Below are 22484 nucleotides of genomic sequence, written 5' to 3'. Positions count from 1 at the left end.
AAGCGGGGAAATAAACTAATATTAATTAACAAAACTTTTTTTTTTTTCCTTTTCTTTTGGTTATAGAAATACAGTACATTCTTTGTGTTCTCAATATTTTTTGTGTGAACAAAACATTTCATATACGATGAAGCCACCATACAAAGTTTGCATCATTTCTTTGTGAAAGCTGAAAATAAAAGTTCAGATATTGTTTCTCACTCCATCACCCTCCTATTCGGAATGCAATATCACCAAGCCATTTCAACAATATCACTTCACAATCTCCAAATTCCAGGTAGAAACAGACAAACATGAAAGAAGCAACCAAACAGAGAGTTGTGAATGCTACCAAAATATTTGCAACAATCTCAGACACAGAATGCCATAGCATCTCCGGGAGAAGAGAAAAAACTCGAACTCAACTTTTTCAGTAATTCTTCAAATACCTAAAGCCATTTACACGAACACCATCGATGCATAAGATGACAATGCAATTATAGCCTAATACTTCCTTTTTCTTTTGAAGTCCATTGTTGTTCTAGCTTGTTTTTTTTCCCTATTGGTCATTCGATCTGCCCTACCTTTCTAAAAAATTGTAGCCCCTTTCGTCGGCATCATTTCGACGCCGTCTGCGGGATCTCGTGGATGTGTTGCAGTTGCCAGATATCATGGTCGGCCTCTTCCCAGAGCAAACCGCCCAACCCTTCTCCTGCCTTCGCGTCGGAGCAAAGGAAGTCCTCGTCCACGAACGGAAACCACCCGGAGAGCTTCTCCTCCTCTACCCCACACAGCGACCACCACAGATCGCCGAGATCCGCCTCGCCATCCACCCACCCCGCTAGCATTTCCGCGGGCACCTGCAGCGACGGGACAGAGGGCGAATGGCGCGGCTCGGGCTCGACAGATTTGGACGAGGCCTTCCTTCCGCCTCCAGTTCTCGCGGCATTTAGCTTGGAGGAAGCCGACTTGGCCCGCCCCGCGGTGGCGGCGGACGCCGTCTTCTGACGCCGTGGAGCCTTGCCGGAGGGCTTCGAGAGCGGCTGCGCATTGGCGTCTCCTCTGCATCGCTTCATCGCTGGCCTTTTGTTTGCCTGCATTCTTGGCGAAGATCGGTGATTTGTGAAGGCGAGGCGGCGGCGAGCGAGAAGGGAATCGCCGGATTATATATGCCTTTTGCCATAGGAGACTCGAGGGTGATTTCAGGTGCTTCGCGGGAATTCCTTAACAATAAGTTGTACCAGTTTTTTCCTTTATTCGTAAGCAAGCCATTTTTGTTCTTGGAGCAAATTATGGCTCTAACTTTCATACCATCATAGGAAAAAACTTGTTTATGCCACAAATACCCTGAAGTTAGACTTCCTAAATATATGAACAACAATCACGATAGACATCTACCAAAATTAGAGCAAATTAAAATCATATAATAATTTTACAAAAAATTATTATACGTGCTTAAATAGTTCTAAATTTATAACCAACTAGAACTATGTGATACATAAACCCAATGTAATTGTTATATGCATTTTATTTTCAACTTTCATCGAGTTAGAACAATTTATAGGGATCAAAATTGTTCTGAATTCACAACTAAATATCGCTATTCAATATTTTTTGAAACCTTTGTAGTTGTTATATATATTTCTTTTTAAATTTCATAGTTGTAGACAAAATTGATTTACAAATATATATTTTTACATCCTATAGATATATAAAATTGATTATTTTACATATTTAGATAATTATTAGGTACAAATAGAAACAATTTATTTAAATTAAAGTTGTAATGATAATTTCCTAGAGTTAAAATTTTATTCTTAACAACCTATACCATAAGTCGTAGTTACAAACTTTTTTTTCTCATCACATATATCAAAGTTAATTAGGGATTCTTTGATTTTTAAAACTTATTTTAATCTACAGGAAAATTTAAAAAAAGACTTAATTGATAATACATAAATATATATGATGATATGTGTAAAAGATAAAGTATATGGATACATTTATAAATGCATACAAAATGAGATATTATGGGATGTCCTTACAAATTAAAATAAAAGAAAAAATATGGCACAATAAATTTATAATATTCTATAACTTTATATTTACACAAATGACAAAAAAAAAAACCTACGATACAATTAATCATGTAGGTGGAGAGGCATTGATCTACCTTTTATTAAAAAAAAAAATCGAAGAAAAATATTTTGTTTTTGTTGCACATTTCTCGGTGTCAGAATGAAGCAGAGGCAGTACGTCGGACCCGTCGAGTATGTGTCAGCGGACATCATATCACAGCTCCTTCCCTGACGAAAGTTGCAGAGGACATTTATTCGCAACGAGACAAAAGCCCAACCTCTCTTGGTATCGGCGTCCTGCAGCAGCGTGCAGTGCAGTGCAGTGCTGGTGGCTGCTTTGGAGAAGCATCGCATTGAAAACACCGACGGGGCGTCCACAGTCATCCCCAGATGGGCACTGCCGACAACGGCAACAGTAGCGTAATTAAAAGGGTTTCCGAGGCACAGCCACTCGGTTCCTCACGGAGCCTGCCTATAACTCCCTAACCTACCTGCTCTTTCCCAACACCTGTCCACCCAAATAAACAGAGCTTGTCGTTCTGCGTTCAGAGCTTAGTTTTGGCAAGCATGTCGAGCGTGCGATGATGGAGAAAGGTCGATCAGAATAAACGGTGGATAAAGAAAACTTGATTAACATAATGAAACCTCATTCCAAAATGAAAATGACAACATCAGTGGGATTTGTTATTCGGTTTCCATCCTTATCCAGATTAGTGAAGGCTATTTGTCTAACTGATTGAGGCTAAAAATTGACAGGCAACCGCCCTGACAGACATATTTTTCACGAATTTTAACAAATTATAGAAACGCGAAATCTGGCCGGGCCGGGCCGGGCCGGGTCTTCTCATAGCCACAGAAAAAAGCATCCTTTTATAAAATGTTCGTAGCGTGATCCGAACATCTTGTCCAATTCCGATAGTTTTTAAGCATTGATTGTAATTATTAAAAATTAATATTAATTTCTACAAAATTATAAAGGAATTAACAACAAAAAGGTTTTCTCTTTTGATTTTGGATAATTATTTATGTATTTTCTGCCCAGTCTTACTCTGTTGTTTCAGACATTGAATTGACGAGAATTCAATACGGGCAAAAAGTCTCAATTATTTAAAGTCCATGACATTGATCTTATCATAATATATTTACTTAATTAATAATTTAATAAATTAACTGATATGATATGGATTCCCAAGTAGGAGGCAGATGACGGCAATCAAGAATTATTGTCACTCATATTACTTTTATTTCCTTCTAAATCTGAGTCTTTATCATAATTTTTTTTTATAAATATGAATTTGAATTTAGGAGATTGATTGGGAAGATGTTTTTTTTTATTCTGTTTAGTTGCAGCAATTTGTTATAATGAATTATATGTCTTAATCAAATGTTGTAATGATATGCTAGAGAAAAATATAAAAGATGTGATGACCGCTAGGCCAACTTGTCCGTCAGAGGACTATGAGGACAGCGTTGATTACGCAGTCGACATGACACCAGCGCACCACGGATTCCATTATGTAACTTAATTCGATTCATTTAAAATATGTTTTGTGAGAAATATAATGACTTTTGATTTTCAATGAGCATCCATCGAAATAGTATAATTTACCTTCGAACTATAATTGAATTGGTTACAATGGAATAGAATTATAGAAGAGGATAAGGTTTAATTTTTGACAAAGTCAAAAAAATATTCTTTTCTGTCGTGGTCAATTGTAATTTTTCAATTTACCTTCTTACATATGGTTGTGAGATCGATCATGTAAAACCACTGAAATGACAAATAAAATTACTCATGTTTGATATATGCATAAGCTGATTAAAATCTTTGAGGATGATTATACTATAATTCACAAGAGAATTTTTACAACCAAGAAATGTACTTGGTGGAGGCAACTCTTCTCCACCACTAATCTCACTTCTTTTTATGTTGAGTATTTATTTCCCTCGCTTTTCCGGCCTTTGCCATCTGGAATTATATGCATACTACTACGAAAGTCATGGATCAACAACTCTCCTGGAAATCATATTTCACTTATAGCATGATTTCTTTTTACTAATGATATTTATCACGATAAAAGACGATATTTTTATTTCGGGGCCCCTCTAATACTATTTTAAGGGATTTAGGAAGGAGATAAATCATGAAAGAGTTTTGTCCTGGTCAAATGTCCCACTGTATAAGGAGGTGAGACAACCGTTGAATCATTCCACACTCTTTAAGAATCAACCTTTAAATTTTATTGTGACAGTTCCCAATCACTTGAGCCCGTCTATGGTAGCATTATTAAAAGCATTAGTGATAACTATTGGTATCTAGAAAAGAGAATATTAAAAGCAACTTAATATCATTGATGTTGATACAATTATTTATATATATATATATATATATATAAAGTATAATTTAATTTAATTGTGATTCATATTGAGTTGAGGTACATCTATCTCTTGAAAACGTTGAGAGCATAACATTCCCCACGCACTTCGTTTTGTTGGCTAACAAAAATCGATTGGTCTTTTCTCAATTTGACCTTTAATCTTTATTCTATTAGGAAAATGAAAAGGTCTTCTCGCTCCATTCAAAGATACTTTTTTTTTTTTTTAAAAAGGGCGTTTAACATTGTAATAATAATTTTAATTATAGTTTAAAGATGCTTTATCATTCATTAAAACTGTTTAAATATTAATTATAACATCTTCAGTTTAATTAAAATTAGTCAAATACTATTAAAATAATTTCAACAAAATTATTACAATTGAAATAATTTTAGTAGCATTTTTAAATAAAATTATTATAATGTAAAATAGTTAATAAAAAAATGTTTAGAGCAATTTTAATTAAATTTGCTTTAATTGTGGTATTTTCAGTTAAAGTTAGTTGTTAAAATATAATAATGCCTTTTTATTAAAAAAAAAGCGTTATCCCATGATATAAAAAATAAGTGGTATCTTTTTTATTTTTATCCTATTTGTATAAAACATTTATTTTCCTTCTACGAAATCACAAATACAGAAACTAAATAATTCAAATACTAAGTAAGTTTGAAAGTTGATTAACTAGTGTAATTTAAAAGAAATAAGTTGATTAATTTTAAAATTTAAACATTTTAACCGTAACATTATATGAGCAACTTTTTGAAATGTTTTTAGATAAGATGTTAGTTGATGTTGACATTTTGCAAATTTAATTGATTGAATTATTTATTCATTTTATTTTTATTATTAAAGGCAACCGAAGAAGCAAGCTGGACTCGAGATGCTTCGATGCTCTCCTCCACGCGCCATTGTCTCGTCACTCGTCGCCTTCACTAACGCCGTCGCCGTATCTCCGCCGTTTACATAGAAAGGGCGAAACGCCGTCACTCCCCCGTTAGATGGAATCACCCAAACGGAAGCGGGGCGGCGGCGACGACGACGACCGCCGCCTCCCTTCCTCCAAGCTCCGGCCAGCTGAGGACCATCCCCAGGCGAGCGACGCCGATGTCGAGGAGTTCTTCTGCATCCTCTGTCGGATGCGCGACGCCACGCGCTCGATGGCCGCTTCCAGAAAGGCGATGGCCCAGACGCCACCACGCTGGACCCCCGCGTTCGTGCTGGAGGATTTCGTGCGGCCCGACGCTGCCAAGGCCGCGGCCGATGGCATGGCGTCGGCAGAGGGGGAGGACGACGAGGACCACGTTGCTTCACCGCGGCGTCTCGACTTGAACGCGGATCCGGAGCCGGAGGTCTTGGCGCCGGAGAACCCATGCGGCGAGGCGACTTCCAGATGCTCCCGTGCACCGCCTTGATCTGCCCTTCTACCTGCAGCTTGCTCCGTTTTAGCGGTAACTAGATACTTTATCTTGCTTCTTTACTTTGCATGAGGTGAGACGCTGCTGTGCCACATTACATGTAAATTAATGCATGTTTAATAGCATCAGCTATGAGATATGTGCCGTCAATGATCCATTTCATGTCACAGTATACAATCTGTTCGATTTTGTGGAGAATTAAGTTATCATGATGAACAACTCGAAGAACAATTGATTCTTTTTCATAGGAAAAAGTATCGGCATCAATTCGTCTCTAACATTAGTGGATGGTATTAAACTCTGCTTTTAGCACCACTTGTCAAAATATTCTGCTTTAAACGATAGATCAGACCTACACTCTTTTAGATCAAAAATAAAATGTAGATAAATTAATGCTCTCACCAAGAGACCTTTCAATTTTCACGTTTTTAACCTGAAAAATCTCACCTCTAAATTTCATAGGGCATAAAAAAGTTCTTAAAAAGAAAACTTTCTTTGTTACATATCTTTAATTGGATCTCCAAATGTATCTCACGGTGTGAATTAGGTTCCAGAACACTCTGAAAAATTAGCAGATCTCACTTTCAGTATAGAAAAAACCATAGGGAAAATGGATCTATGAAATTGTCACTTCAATTGAATCGAGTATATTAACCCAATAAGCTACTGAGTTTCTCTTAGAAAATAATGATAAGACCCCGAGTTGCCATCAATTTCTCTGGATCATGTTTGAAATTTACTTGAAAGAAATTTGTGGCTTATACTATTTCCATTCAACCATATTATGACGGCAATAGATTATCTAATGAATGCAACCATGAGTTATCTTATCCATGGTTTGTAATTTACATTAGTATGAACTTTGAACTTTACCCTTGAGTTATCTAAATCTGCGTAGCACTGATCTTCAGGATAATTTATTGTTCTTTGACCAAATCATTTCCACAAACCCCTTGCCTGTATGCATCAACTAGTATCCTTTTTGTCAACAAATAATTTTATCAACGACCTATAAGTTTGGGATGCATATTTCTTATGATGTTGAATCTTGACTTTCAGACACAGGATGCCTCAGTTTTTTTTTTTGGTTGAATTTTCTATCCTGTCAGTTTGAACTCCACTGGTATCCTGTTTCAGTAGATGATACTGTCTTAGATGTTGGAGTCATGACTCGTTCTTTATACCGACGTTTGTGTGTGGGATTTTCCCAGTTGTCCTGTTCATTGTTTGATGTTTCTGTGTGTGTTGTAGTCGAATTTGGTTGTAGCTTCTGCAAGCTTCCTTCAGTCCACTATCTGTTAACAAATTTGATCTTTACAATTCGGCGCCAGAAGCGCGAAATGCGTGGTGACATTGACGACACGCATCACGAATTCACGATAAGGCCGACGAAGTAATGATACCGCGCCGACGATGAGGTCCAGCCTTACCCCGATTCACTTCTCTCTAACCCAATCGCATCGCAGAGCCACAGCTGTATTTTAAAAATCCAACTGTTCGTTCACTGTGCTGCCCATGCAGCGCGAACAAAACTAAAGTGCAGAAGTTACGGTGAATTATTTAAAGTGACGCTTGGCGAAACTGAAAGGGCAAGGAGGTGAGAAAAATCTGCAGCGTCAGCAGCAGAGGCGACGAGATTGGCTTAGCATGGGACGTGGAGCAGTTGCTGTCGGACCGGGCATAGCATTCGAGTCTCCACTCCACTCCACGGAGAGAAGGGAAGCCGCCGTACGTCAGCACCAGCGGCTTTTGGATGAGCACCAGCGCGTCACCACTAGCTGCGGCAAACGCAATTGAGTAATTAAACGACACCGCTCCCCCACTCGTCGTTTTCGCCTTTATGCTTTGCACCTTCTTTCTTTTTCCTGCTTGCCAAAATAATTCTTGTTGGGGATTCTTTTTGAATTTCAAATTCACGAAGGTGCTTCGGTAAAAAAAAACTCGGAAAATGTCCGAGACATTGTGGTGGGCCCGTGTTCTGATTCCATATCAAAATTGGTCCCACCGAATTTGTCCTATTCAGATAATCAGATTGTGGCATTGTCTGCTGGACCAGTTCGTTTTGGGATGAATCCTTTAAGATACGGTAATTTTAAACCGTCCTTCCCTGATATTCATAACAATTTTTTTTTAAAAAAATATTATTTCTTTATTTTGTTATTAAGACCATCTTTTATTTAAAATAAAATATTTTTCTCTCCTATAGTATATAGCTGTTCTAAATATTTTTCATTAAGCATTTAAGTCAGATCATAATTTTTTTTAATCGAAATGCTTCAGCAACTGTCACTTCCAGTACTAACAGAACCGATGAGAACGCATTGTTGATTAAAGGGTGTTATTAAAGCTTTCGCTTAAAATATTTCTCTTTGAAAAAAGAAATTTGTTTAGATTTTTTGAATTTGAGGTGTCACAATAAAAAGTCAACGTCTACTTAAGATGAGAAGTCTTGCCCTCGTGGGCTATCTTGACTTTTTACATTTTTAATTATCTTGTGAATTTTCTCGTCAAACTTGCTCTCTGTAGACTTTCAATCAATGTGTGCAACACACACTCCAGCCGCATATATCAAATATCATCAAATTTGAACATTTGAGACCTTATTGTATTAACAATGATCAGGAGTTTTCACAATAAAATCAGATAAATTATAACTTAAGCCCACACCGAATGTTCATGTTAATGTGATTTGTGCTTTATATTGTGCTCGTAGTATTTTTATCATGTGCCAAGAGAAAAGATTATTCTTGATTCTATTAATTCTAAATAATTTACACTTATATATATGAATGAGTTATTTTTTTAATTTAAGTCCCTTTATAACTTTTTTTTACAGATCGAGGTTGGTAAGTAAAAAAATTAGGGAAAGGTCTAATGGATCTACAGTACTATTCAATACGGTTATCTATCACTTAAACTTTACATTCTAATTTCTGAATCAATTGAATGCATTATAACAACTATGAAACCATAATTATTACAACATGAATATTAAATGAGCATGCATTACAAATATTCACCTATCAAAAATATTATATTATAGCAGCTACAAAATCGTAGCTGCAATAACGTGAATATTAGATGAGCAAGTTGAGTCCAAATTATAATAACTACAGTTTCATAACTGGTACAATGTGATTGGAAGGTGAACAAGGTTAAATCCACGTTGTGACAGTTACGAAACCCTAGTTGCTATAATTGTAAATATTAGATGAACACGTATCAAAAATAGTCATGTTGTAGCAATTACAATTTCATACCAACTACAATGCATACTTAATTTGTCAAAAATATTACAATGTGATTGTAACAATTACAATTTTGTAATTATTACAATGCATATTTAATCTATTAAAAAATATTCATGTTGTAGCAACTACTGTTTCGTAGGTACTACAATGCATACTTAACATAGTTTTGTTTGACTAATTCAAAAATTAGATAAAAAATTTAGATTAAAGATAATAATGTTGAACATTATATACTATTATTAGAAGATATTTAGATAATTATACATAGTTGAGTGGTAAAGTGAGATTAATTAAAACAAAATCAAATTGAGACATATAATGATTTGGACATTAAAAAAATGCTCTTTTAATTTTTGTCCAAAAGAAATGTAGCAAGTGTGCTTAGCAAAATCCCCAACGTTAAATTGGAAGCATACTATTTAAGAAATACTTAAAATGCTTATCTACTTTTAATATTTACTAAAGGATAATTCTCTCCTAAGATACCCATCTATTCATTACAACCCTAAAAAAAAAATCTATTTTTTCTTACCCAAATGTAATGAAATGGATAGAAGTATTAATACCCTTTACTAAATATTAAAATTATGCAGACAGTACAGTTTAAGTGCTGATCTAGTTACTTGTCCTTAATTTGATCGGAAGCAGATGAGAATTCCAAATACCTATCAGAGATAGAATTAAATACATAGACAATACAAATTCTGAGAATGCTAGCTTCCAATGGTGGCCGTCATCCAACGAAAGTCCAAACAACCATACAACAACATTTCCAAGAGGAAGGCAAGAGAGAAAAGAGGCAAATATGATAGGAGCATGTTTTATACAAATTGAATATTTACACAAATGAGGACTCAAAAGTAATACGACAGAAGAGATGACAAGCTAACATTTTTACAAGAACAATTTTGCAACTGAACAGGACCCAGAACATTTGAGCTCAAAACTAGTCTCCCTTTAGAGTCACAGCTCTTAAGAACAATAGCTCAAATCCAATTCATGGATCAAAATCAAACACAGAGAAAGGATTTGAATTCTTCCTCTCCCTCTCACCCTCCTTATTTTGTATCTACATGAAGCTTGAATTACAAACAGACAGATTGGTACTAGAAAAATGTACAATTGGAAAGAAAAAGCTGAAAGGCCTCGCAAAATACCTAAGAGCTCCATTTTCTTTTAACTTAATTCTCTTCCCCATCTTTGTTGCTAACTTCGCCTAGTTTTTAGATTTTAATTTGTTGATGTTAATTTTTGTTTCCTCTGTTTTTTCCCCCTCTCTTCCTACCGCAGCGCTCCAAAACGGTGCCGAGAGCGTGCAAGAAGGGGCCGGCTTAGGCCACAGCAGTGATGCTGCTGCAGCTCCGGCGGCCACGGTTAAGGCAGTCAAAACCCTCGACGCGCACGGCTGCCGGGACCAGGCCAAACTTGGCATGGGCACAGCCTTGCTTCGGGGACACCGGCGAACCGGATTGGGTTAGTGGTGAAGGTGCGAAGGGTGTAGGTGGGCGGTCCTCGCCGAAGCGGGCGTCGTGGACGACTGGGTTCGCCGCACGACTCGGCGGCGAGCCACAGAAGAAGGGCGGTGAACAAGAAAATTGATTATGTTCTGCTCCCTGCAATCAAATAGCACCCGAGAAATTTATATATTTTTTCTGGGTAATCGATCGATTCATCAAATAAACTGATAAAAAGAAAGAAAAATCTTACCTTTGAAAGAAATATGTCAAGGAGGTCCGCCCCAGCCTTCGAATCAGATAAATCCAATTGATGACTGAACAAACGGGGAAAAAGTTAGAAAGATTGGAGCAAGCAAGAACGAGAGATTCGTCAAGTAGAACATACATAGCTTTCAAGACGAGATGGATACCTTGTGTGCCATCGAAGAGGCCTGACCGGATCTACAACGGAATGGAACGGGTTTACTCGCCGAGGCTTCGGGCAGAAGACAGGCGGCTTCCTCTCGGCGACGGCGAAGGGGCCCCGGATCTCTTCACAGGCGATAAAGGCGTTCGGCTGTTGCATCGCGCAATGATTCATTTTTGCTCTAATCTCTTCCAGACCCGCAACAGCAAAGCCTGTAAAAGAACAAATCCAAGGGATAAGTCCTCCGTTCCTCACATGTATCATCCAATAAGCTAAGAAAACCAGGCTTTGTCAACCAGATCTGAGAAAACCCAGATAAAAATCGAAGCAGAAAAGATAACTTCCAACAGAAGGGAATCAAAAGGGGCTAGATAATGGAAGTTTCAGCTGTTTTTGCACCCAACAAACCCAGAACTTTTAGCTGGACAACAGAAAATGGCCACTTTCCTCTGAAAAACAGCCAAAATTTCCACGAAACTCCATCAAAGCTTTCATCTTTCTCATAGTAAGAGTTCTTAAAAGAATGATTTGGTCGAAACAACTCAGATTTAAGCGCAAAGAAGATGACGAGAACAAGATCACAGTCTATTATCTTCAAATACCTTGTCCCACCTCTCTTCTCAGGAGAGAGACAACGGAGAGAACCCCAGCCGGAGCACGAAGCGGAGTGGCGAAGAAGAGAGGAAGGAGAGTGGCGGAGAGATTCGGAGCAATTTTATAGCATGGAAAAATGAGAGACCCAGAACGATCAATAAAAAAAAGGGGGAAAAAATAGCCAAGTACCGTAGGCATCGGATGACCGGGAACCGGCGATGACCAGTAATAATAACATTTGAAACAACAAATTAAACTCCTCCAAATTTTACTTTTGCCAGATTTTTTTTTTAAAAAATAAATACATGTCATTGCGTATTTGAGTATATCTGAAAAAATACACAAAAGACAAACATATCTAAATAAAAATAACTTTTCTTTTTGGATAAACTTTAAATAACCGTATTTCTTTAATAAAATAATTATTTTCCTGACTAATTACCTAATTTTTAAAATAAAAATATGCCTTCTTGGGGGTTGCGTGCGTGCCTGTCCCATTAGTGCCTGCCCACTATTTTTTCCACCTTTTTAATTTTTTTTCTCGAACAGTTTGCAAACTTACCATAAACGAATTTATCTTTCTGTTTTATCGAAAACCTTTTAGGCGTCATCGTCGTTCCGTGTCGAGTTGTCGCATTCCAGCTATGAATCGCCCATATGGCTTGATTTTAGATTAGCGTAGGCCTATTAAAACCTCCTCGAGCACGTATAATCCTCTTTTAATTAAAATATCAATGACAATTTATTAGCTCTTAATTAAGAATTTATGGATTAATTATTTTCTAAAAAAACAAACCACCGTGAGTCCTGTGAGGGCTGATCAGGACGTTTATATTTTTATTTAATTAATTGATAAAAATAAAATAAAATAAAAATGTCGTTGTTCTGGCGTGAGCGGTCAGGAATGGGTCGATGAGGCGGCCAGCACTTGGTTTTCAATTTCTGGGCAAGTGGATGGTGGCGGCTCAACCATTCCGATTGGGACGCCGGTCAAAAGTTTAATTTTAACCCTCCTTTTCAATGGCCAGCAATTCCCATTACTTTAGTTATTACACTAATTAAGACCTTTAATCTCTCGCCTCGTGCTTGTCCGCAGATGTTGACAAGTAATATTTGTAGTCAGTAGTTGAAATAATTGTCCTTTTTTCACCTTGTTTGGTCGCATTTTAGAGCTGTCAATTTAACTAAATTTAAAAATATTTAACCCTCAAGCCTAATTTTAATCCTTAATGATTATTTTTTATTTTTAATCCGTTGGTCTGGTCTACGATCGGGTCTACAGGACGCGAGCAATCGCATGGGGAACACTCGTGCAATCACGTGAGAAATTATTCTTAATTGATATAATTGTATTATATAATTATAGATATTTAGCATCCCTCAATTTTTTTAAAAAAATTTAAATCGTGAATTTTAATTTTATACGTAACTACTGATTTTAAATTTGCTTTGGATTGTGTGCTTTTGACTCCGCATGGGTCATGACACATACTCGACCACATCCTCCTCTCCACACTTTTTTTTTAATTTTTATATAAACTTTTGTGCACTTATTTATTTTTAGTTATAATGCGATATATTAATACGACACACTGCATCGAGTTAATAACCACGTGCTATTTCGTGATTCCCGGGATTGATGAATGGTAGGGATTCGCCTTTTTGACCAAACATGTTACTTAACTCGCTAGTTCTTTACTTTTTGGTTTATCGCTCAATATTAAATTTTAAAATTAATAATTTTCATTCTTCTATGATAAACTAAGTTCTTTATGATAACATCATTTTACTTGTAAATTAATTTTGAACTTTGACGGTCTCCTTCTTCATCCACTCGGGATCAAGACCTACAACGATGTTTATTCTTTGATGAACTCGCTTTTGTTGTCCTGTGAATTAAAGCACGTCAGTCGGGAGCTAACTCAGGGTTGGTTGAGATGTGAGGCTTGTGTGTGAGTGAAGCACCGTTTGCAACCCTACCCACACAGTGACTATCATCAATGGCGGAGCCAGCCGGGGTGATTAACCGGTCTGATCTCCGACTGTCTATTGTACCGACGAGTACAACTCGGCTTTCTTCAATTTTTTTTAAAAAAAATCAACCATAAAATTAAACCTTTGCGCCGTCGAGCTCCCGGGCTATAGCCCGGGTAGCGTTATACGTGGCTCCACCCGTGACTATCATGTCACAGACGATAATCGTTAGGGCATACCTTTCATATTGTTGAGCCGTTAATCAGATGTCACCCTTAGTAGGGGCGGAGCTATTCTTGGACTAAGGTGGGCTGAGGTAGTCACTGCTAGCTTCAGGTAATTTTGAATCCTAGCTATGCCTTGATCCTTAGAGTAGGCCGCCTCATTAGGGCAACCTCGCATTAGGAGATATCGGAGATTGAGGTCAAAGAGAATCCACTCGATAAGAATTTTTTGTTATCCATGAACTGTTGTGCCCGCATGGATAAAAGAGAATAGGATTTGATGGGCCTTGTAGATACGGAGGGAGTCGATCAGTGTATAGGATCGAGATGAGGCGAAGACTCGATCGGATTTAGTCAGGCTACAACAAACTTAGTTGTTTTTTACTTATGTTAAACTAAAGTAAATTATTTTTACTTGTTATTTGGTGTTTTTTTTATGTCACTAAAGGTAACTAAAAAAAATGGTCGATTAATCAGAAGCAAGAGACTCAATATACTTAAGAAAAATCTGGCTTCTCGTGAACTTGGTGGGGACGAAGCAGCATGCGTTGCCGGTGGATTGGAAATCTAGACCCCAATCCAATTTATTAATTAGCGCTTTTGGGCAGAGAATGTTAATCGAAGGACAGGGAGGGCACTTTCAAAAGTGTGGGCCTCGGTCCAGCTGTACTGGGATCCTGGTCACTTCCAGCCTAGCCTTGACCCACTCGTCCTCGCCTGTTCCTCTGTCGGGTGGGGAGCACCATCAGATTAGGTCATCGTTATTAATTAGATGGAGGGCTTCTTTTTGTTTGCTTAAGTGGACGCCAGTTAATCTCGAATCCCCAATCGGTTATGAGCACGGAATTCGGATCTGGATCTGGATCCGCATCGAGCCCAAAACTGAATCCTGGGTTTGGATCCCTTGAAATGACAAACTTAGTACGGCCAGTTTACTTTGCAACCTCGATGAGAAAGATGATTAATTTATTATTTTGTATGTTTATTGGTAAAATTTCACGGTTTTGCACTCGATTATGCACGGGAATGAAATGGTCTTTCTTTTATTTCCGTTGTATTTTTTTTGGGTACATTTCTACAAAACCTTTTTTCTTCCCCTCGTGTAAAATAAGGTGGGCAAAGATCCACAAAAGTGGGGCATGTTCATTAAATTGCCAACGACATTATGCACACCATTGATCTTGGATAAATTATGGAGCCTCTGATCTAAAACCAAGATGATAGTCCAAAGAACTGAGTTTGAACAAATAATCTTTGTTAATTCACTGAAGATTTTTGAGTCATTAAGCTGTTGAGCCACTACTGAGACATCAAGCTCATTTCGACTCGACAAATATAAAGGAAAGAATAACTAGGTTGCCTATTGTTCCGGTTCGATACCGACGATGGTCAAAACATCAGTCAATAAAATGTCACGTCAATCTTTGTTACTCCGCCGATGAGAAGAACTTGAAGAAGATGAACACTGAATGAACGGATTAGCAGGGCGCCGGGGTTTCTTGAACAAGGCCGCACTCCGACGCTTAAGTCAGAAACAGGAAAAGTAGTATAAGTGATAGTATGCGTAGAGAATTCCAGCTAATTGTTTATCTTACATACGGGGTTTATATAGAAGTAGCGGGAGCGAGGTCCTCGGATCGTATTACCTGCGATTGGCTGTGACGGCGCTATCAATGGACCGATCTTCGACAAGTTCTGAACATTTAACGGCTTAGCCGCGCTAGTTATCTTCATTCGACGACTAGGATTGTCAAAGACCAAGTACTGGGATTCGGTCTTTATCTTTATCCTTTTTGGATGAGTTGCGAAGTCTGACGAAAGAATCAACATGATGACCCGCTGATATTTGACCTGATACCTGAGGTCGGCAGTGACCGATTGGTATGAGTGGCCAGGGTGTATGGGTATGGTCCGAGCCTATAAAAGTTGCCGAACTGAACTAAGCATATGTCTGAGCTCTTTCCTGTATGCCCGAGCTGATCTAAGCGAGTGGCCAACCTCTCCTATATGTATAACTAAGTCCAGCTAAGCATGTGCCCGAGCTCTTATGTGCATGGTCGACCTGTCTAGAGGGTTTGATTGAGCTTATTGGGTGATACAACATCAAGTCATGCCCCAGTTATGAGGTCAGCTTCTGAGGTTAAGACCCTGTCTTGAATTTGGCTCCCAAGGCCGAGACCATGTCATGAGATCGGTTGTTGAAACCGGAACTAAGTCATGAGGTTAGTTCTTGAGTCCCAGACCATGTCTGAGAAGAGGAAGAACTCGGCATAAGTGTTAGGGAATGTGCCGCCCTCCACATGAGGTCCGCATCTTATTCATGACGGATGTATGAGCCAGAAGTAGAGGTCGGGATTTTCTGAATAAAGATCATATCTATTTCTTCTTACCTCTTTTCTTACTTGTTATCCACGTTGTCACTACATCTTTCTGCCGGATCACCTATAATAGGGAAGATCATAGTAGAAGTACTTATGTCACAATGCTCTTTATCCATTGAGTAATTTGAGTGTGATTTGGTCAGCGGTAAATTGCCTTATAAATAATATTAAAATTTATACAAATATAATCGACCCTTAATAACGGTATTAAATTTCTTAGGTGGAGACATTAAATCACCAACCAAAACTTTTTCCCATTAATGAAAGTTTTTTTATCACTGATAACAATTTTTTACTGGTGTAAGCGATCAGCGACGTATAATTGAAATCCTGATGCGCAACTATTCTGTATTTGCAACTTAATTCTGTATTTTACCTAACACATTTATTATGAGACAGACAACGATCACAATAGCAATCAAGTTCTTCATCACACATTGCATAGCTGTTACATTATATTCTTGAGAAACAAAAATTGATCTTATTCAAATTGGAAATCATCATTTATAGCTTAAGCTCGAGGTAGATAAAATACATTACCAACAAAACACATGTACAACGACCTTAGCGTTTCTCCTCTGCGGCATGCATCGCATGATACGCATGCACCGTTGTCTGGAACAGAGGAGTGGCATTATTTGCACCTTTTTCCCTTTCATAAATGGATAGTTACAGTTGTGTAATTATGTATGAAGTCACATAAGATCGCATACAACTATATTGCAGCAACACAGCCAAACTAGAGCGGATTATATATGAAATATTGGCCTTGAACATCATTTACTACTAATACACATCCAACAGATGTATGTATTTGTGCTTTTTGTAGGTAACAGGGTTCATGGTCATGACCTTCGTCATCCACCCACACGTTCATCGTAAGAAACAACAAAACTAACCCAAATGTAATGCTCCTGATCAGTAGCCCCTCCAAACTGGTTCCTGATTGAATAGCTGCGCTTGTTGTTCTGCACAACCCACCCCCTTAGAAGAAGAAGAAGAAGCAGCTCCTTGCGCCATAAACTGACTCAAACTTGCTGCATTGATCGCATGGTTTGGGTCGGAGAGCGCCAAAGCCTTCAGCATTGCTGGATTTGGAGCAGCGAAGCCTGCACCAAACAAAGCAGCTGCCGCCCACGGAACAGAACCCTGCCCGTTCATCCAGTTCGTCTGCATGTTCACGTCGAGCTTGACGTTGCTGCCGCTGTCGCCGTACATGCCTTCGTTAATCTGCATCGCGATGGAGCTCGAATTAGAATTATGCACCAGATTGTTGAACGCCGAGACGTCGATCTCGCCGAGTTCGCTCAGCGACGCGGTGTTGCAAGGCGATTCGAGCAAGGCAGGCATGGCAAGGGAATCCGGGTGAGGCTTCTTCTCCGTGGAGCTCTTCTTGAACACCCTGCACACCACCCATTCCTCCTGTGCATCCAACACACAGTTAATTAAATTAATAAACTAACAAAAGGTTTGAAGGCTTAATTAGTTGAAGATTTTGTGAACAAATTAAACCTTAGTGGGGTAGATGGCATGGAGCCGGTACTCGTGCATGACCCAACAAGTCTTCTCGCCTTTAGGAGCCCTGCCCTTGTAGAACACCAGGGTCTTCTTTAACCCCACTAACACCCCGCCGTGGAAGATCTCCTTATCTTTGCCCGTCGTCTTCCAGTAGCCCGACTCGGTTGCCCTGTTAGTCCGCAGCCCGGTCGGGTACTTCCGGTCCTTCATACTGAAGAAATACCACTCTTTCTCCCCCATACTCGCCTTCCCTGCATTTAGACCGAACAATCAGTTCATCCATGACTAAATTGTCACCGGAGGATATATGGAGAAGCAGAAGCCAAAAATACCCGGCAGGTCCCATGGCTCACACTTGTTGAGGTCGACGTCGGCAATGGCTCTGGTGGAGAAACCCAACTCTGTCACCTTCCGGGTGAGATAGTAAGTGATGAGCTCCTCATCGGTGGGGTGGAATCTAAACCCTGGAGGAAGGTTCTCCTCCATGGATCTTTATCAAGCTTCGGAGCGGCACAAGCATGCAGATCTGAGGCAATCCTAATGTTGCCTACCTCAATTTAGCAGCAAGCCAAAGCTAGCAGTAAGGAGAACGGAGATTTAATATATATATATAAATCGCGGACAGCTTCTAGATCAATTAAAAATCCAAAAATAAAAAACAATCGAGGGCATTTGGATGAGTGGAAGAATATAAATTTCTGCAGTGAATGATTTGAGAATATTGATATGATTTGCAAGGAGGAGGAGGTAATTTGATTGCTAAATTTGGAGAGAGTCACACTCGTGCGGATCTCCTTATCCACTTTCCAACCAACCCCAACCGTTTCCACCAACCGGCGATCCTGCCGCGCGCGCGCTTCTCTGACAAGATCCGATAAAATTTACTTGCACGCGGTAGATTTCTCACGCACGTGAGGTTTGTCCATCTACACAAAGCTTCATAAATACTATAAATGTATTTATTTGTGCATTTTAATTATGTTTTTTTTGGTGCAATACAATATTTACTAGACATTTCCAAACTGGACGCCGAAAGAAATCCATGCATGCTCATAACCAATCAAGAAAAGTATTCTAAATCATCCGATAACCCATTTTTATAGGAATCACAACATTAGATCATGTTTCGATATTTACAGTCGTTCTGTTTCTGCATAGATCTGTTCGAACGTGAATTAACTTAATTGTTTTGGTAAAATTATAAGCTGAAGTAAGTTTTAAAACTGACTTGTAACAGTTTAGTTTGGCTGCTTATGTTTTAATTGTCCTTGGACTAGGTCATCTCTTCCGTAAACAAAATCTAAAATTCCATTAAGGCATCACTATCATTTAGATCAGCACGAGTTGACTTTCGTGCTTGCTACACTAAATCCATGCACCAGGACAAAGGACCAACGCTGTGGACTACAGCTAATTAATCCTTATTCTTACCTTTGCTAATCAATTACTCCTAATGATCGACTAAGAGAACTACGGCCCTGTCCAAACTTGTGGAGCGACAAAACCAAGAGGCTCACCAAACAACAGAGACTCGTCTCTCGTCTTTACTGTGCCTCGTTTTTGTGTCTCTCCCTGATGCCTGCTAGCTTCTCTCCCACTCATTCATTATATTTATGTATAAATATTCAGTAAAATAAAACAACGTGGCTGTAAAGATTTTGACACTTTGTGCTGTATCTTGGCCTCTCCATATGAGGAGTGAGGAGAGTCGTTCCTAACGAGTGCTTTTTTCGGTTTAGTGAATTAAGGCGTTGGCGTCTCACAATCATTCTCCGCGGTATTGGCGTTCCACTTCCGTTACGTTTCACTACCAGACTGGATTAAGAAATTAGGGTGGAGGCAAAGTTTTCTAGACCGCCTTCATTCCTTGATCAGTAGGAAAAGTGTGCCTCTGTTTTCGCTTAAAGAAAACTGCTTGTTCTAGATCTCTTTTTTTGCGGATACAAAACATATTCGTTTGCGGCGGCGAGGAAGCACACCCATCACCGGTAGAAACGAAGGGGAAAAACGTAGGATGAATAGCTCCATCACCAGTAAAAATGACGGTGGAATCGAGAGAATTTTAACTGATCTGGCCCAAATGGATTAAGTGGGATCCCCCTAACAATCGCATGAATTAAGCCCAAATGAATTGATCAGGGCCTGGATTTTGTTGTCTGGTTAATCTCTGGTTTTGAAGCTTCTTGTCGCAGGCAAGAGACAGAATAAGAAAGCAACGTGGGCAAAGTTTCTTTTCTTCCTCCAAGAAGCAAATAGGCCTTGATCTCTTCTCCCTGAAATAGTTTTAGGGTTTGAAGCTTTGGACCAAGTTAAGGAGGGCTTTATGACGTTAAACTAACGTTTGTAAACTACACTTTACAATGTTGGTACGGAAATGGACTGTTGGTCCTAACAGTTCATCACACAAGAGTTCAAGTTGGTTTAGCGGTGTTCTCAATCTGATTAGGATTAAACTGTGGTTTGTGTGCAGTTCAGCGATGTGTTCTTTAGACACTGCATTGGCTTGGTCCATTTGACTCTAGAAGATTTAGACTCCTCCATTTTGTCAGCTCGGTCCATTTGATTTTAAATAATTCAGACTTTTCGACTCATTATCAACTTGGGTTACCTAACTTCAGAAAACTCAAACCCTTTGATTCTATCAGTTCGGTTCACTTGATCTCAGAGGACTCAGACTCCTCAATTCTATTTCGTTGACTCGATTCTACTTTGAAGACTCAGACTCCTCGATTTCAGTTAGTTCGATCCATCTGACTCCAAATGACTCAAACTTCTCAACCCTATTGGCTCAGTCCACTAGACTCCAAAGGACTTAGATTCCTCGACTCCATCAGCTCAGTTCATCCGACACTAGAGGACTCAAACTCTTGACCCTATTAGCTTAGTCATTTTGATTTTAGAGGTTCAGACTACTCAAACTCCTTCAACCTACATCATATAAGTAGTCTACTTACAACTACTACAAATATTCTCAAACGTAGTACCATGGTAGAGAAATAATCATGTGGTTGTTAGACTTAATCTTCAAGATGCTCTCCCATGTACAAGTGACACCCATCGAGTGGAGAAGCAAGTAACGACTATCAAATTTGGTCTTCCATTATTGTTGACATGGAGATGCTCCTTTGATAACTATATAAAATCTAGAAAAAGCTCACGTGGGGAGGTATGCACAAGAACACACTAATCTTCTTCTCTTTCCATAAATTCGACTATTTTCATCTTCTCTCAACCCCTATGCTAACTTGAGCGTCGAAACGGACATACCAAACTCCCTCAATGCTCATTCTAACCTCTGCTTGACTATTGCAGACATTCCGATGCCTTCTTCGTTTTCAACCTGTTGTTTTCTTCGTCATCAAAGTTTACAACACGACCTCCTTAGCAGTCGCCTTCCGCAAATTCATTAGATTGCGGTCTTATATAGACAGAAACACTCCTGAATTAAATGAATAATAAAATCATAACAACAATTAGTGTGGGACTTACAAAATGAAAGTTAACTTCCACGAATAGAAGAACAAAAAGATGTCAGGCCGCGGCTAGATGGTTTCAAGCTGAGACATGGGTCGGCCTGAAATAGTCTGGGGTTAGTAGGGATATGACAATATTGCCCAAATCAATCTTTTATTTCCCAAGGAAATGAATGCATGTGATGTACATGGATGCATACATGAATTGAAGTATACAATATACATTTAGAAGTATCGATTTGGCTATGAATTTTTGGTCCACTGCATCATATATAACAGCTATTGCTGAGTTGATGTCAAAAGTTGCACATTGGAGATTATCAAGTAGTGTCAATCAAGATTAAAAAGTGATAGTAATCAAAGAGGATTATGAGAAAGCTTGTTAATTAGTAGGAAGACAATTGAACATGTTATATATATATGATGCTTAAAGTTTTCTCAAAGCATTAAGCATTGGATCTCTTGTGTAATAAGTATTGTGACTAACGCACACAATTAAGAAGCCATTATCATATTCTTCATATTCTCGAAAGGTTGGTCAAGTAAAACATCTTCATTGGTAGATCACATATATAGCTTCTTTAATTAGCCGAAGGAGAAATTTATGTATGATTTTATCACAAGTATAATTTCCAGCAATTAGGAATAATCTATGGATGCAAAATGTTTTTTTAATTCTAAAAAATAAAAAATAAAAGTAGCTTCTTGACTACTTCATCCCACTATTAAAATTTATTGAGAAACATTAATTTTGTTATCATATGATATTAGATGTATAAACACTGTCTAATTGGTTGAGATTAATTAACCTTTTTCAAAAATAAAAAATAAAAGTAGTGCCTCTCAGCAATAGTTCACTATACGGAGGCGTTAATTTCACACGAACTGTGGCATTTATTTTTTGTAATCATCTTAATTACGTATATACATGTCAACCACAGAAACCTTGTCCAAGTTGTTGGGATGTCACCTAATTATGATGATGTTACATTGGCAGTCTCAAACAATTTATAATATTTTTGACAATTTATATTAATAATTTTTTTGACAATTTATATTAATTAATTAAAAGCTAATTAATTAAATTAATAACAATTGTAGTGCATCGCATTCATCTTTGGTGTTCGACAGTGATCAAAGTTTAGCTCTCGAGTCAAATGGCCGAATGGTTCAAAATTGTCTTTTAAACATAAACACAACTCACGATTTGCAAAAACAACAAAACTAGTTACAATTTAAACTTCAATTCAATAGCCTTAAACAAAAGTACTTAATTGTGATTCAGATAGACAGAACTCTCGTAATATATTATATATCATGCACAAAGCCAGAGAATTATCTGTAATTGAAAGAGCTAG

The 22484-nt window shown here is 38.3% G+C and overlaps 4 protein-coding genes across 4 annotated transcripts; 1 reads left to right on the top strand and 3 right to left on the bottom strand.

The window, feature by feature from the left end:
* Nucleotides 1-229: 229 nt before the first annotated feature.
* LOC141842289 (uncharacterized) lies at nt 230-1285 on the bottom strand. Its single transcript, XM_074730500.1, has one exon. It carries the CDS (start codon nt 1077-1079, stop codon nt 597-599), a length of 483 nt encoding a protein of 160 aa, XP_074586601.1. The 5' UTR covers nt 1080-1285; the 3' UTR covers nt 230-596.
* Nucleotides 1286-5431: 4146 nt separating this feature from the next.
* On the top strand, nt 5432-5845 carry LOC141837309 (protein NEGATIVE REGULATOR OF RESISTANCE-like). The gene has a single exon (XM_074724735.1). It carries the CDS (start codon nt 5432-5434, stop codon nt 5843-5845), a length of 414 nt encoding a protein of 137 aa, XP_074580836.1.
* Nucleotides 5846-9892: 4047 nt separating this feature from the next.
* LOC141838942 (uncharacterized) lies at nt 9893-11691 on the bottom strand. The gene is made up of 4 exons (XM_074726574.1): nt 11565-11691; nt 10967-11174; nt 10807-10870; nt 9893-10712 (listed from the first exon to the last, which is right to left on the bottom strand). Exons 2-4 carry the CDS (start codon nt 11134-11136, stop codon nt 10431-10433), a joined length of 516 nt encoding a protein of 171 aa, XP_074582675.1. The 5' UTR covers nt 11137-11174; nt 11565-11691; the 3' UTR covers nt 9893-10430.
* A 5159-nt stretch (nt 11692-16850) lies between these two features.
* On the bottom strand, nt 16851-18209 carry LOC141838940 (NAC domain-containing protein 20-like). Its single transcript, XM_074726571.1, has 3 exons — nt 17986-18209; nt 17648-17904; nt 16851-17557 (listed from the first exon to the last, which is right to left on the bottom strand). Exons 1-3 carry the CDS (start codon nt 18137-18139, stop codon nt 17054-17056), a joined length of 915 nt encoding a protein of 304 aa, XP_074582672.1. The 5' UTR covers nt 18140-18209; the 3' UTR covers nt 16851-17053.
* Nucleotides 18210-22484: the final 4275 nt, after the last annotated feature.

This window comes from Curcuma longa, chromosome 11 (assembly GCF_044706935.1).
Source record: "Curcuma longa cultivar G26 ecotype Majalengka, Jawa Barat chromosome 11, ITB_CL_G26_1.1, whole genome shotgun sequence".
NCBI lineage: Eukaryota > Viridiplantae > Streptophyta > Magnoliopsida > Zingiberales > Zingiberaceae > Curcuma > Curcuma longa.
The sequence above is the reverse complement of the archived record's forward strand: the minus strand, read 5'-3'. Positions and strand labels throughout refer to the sequence as shown.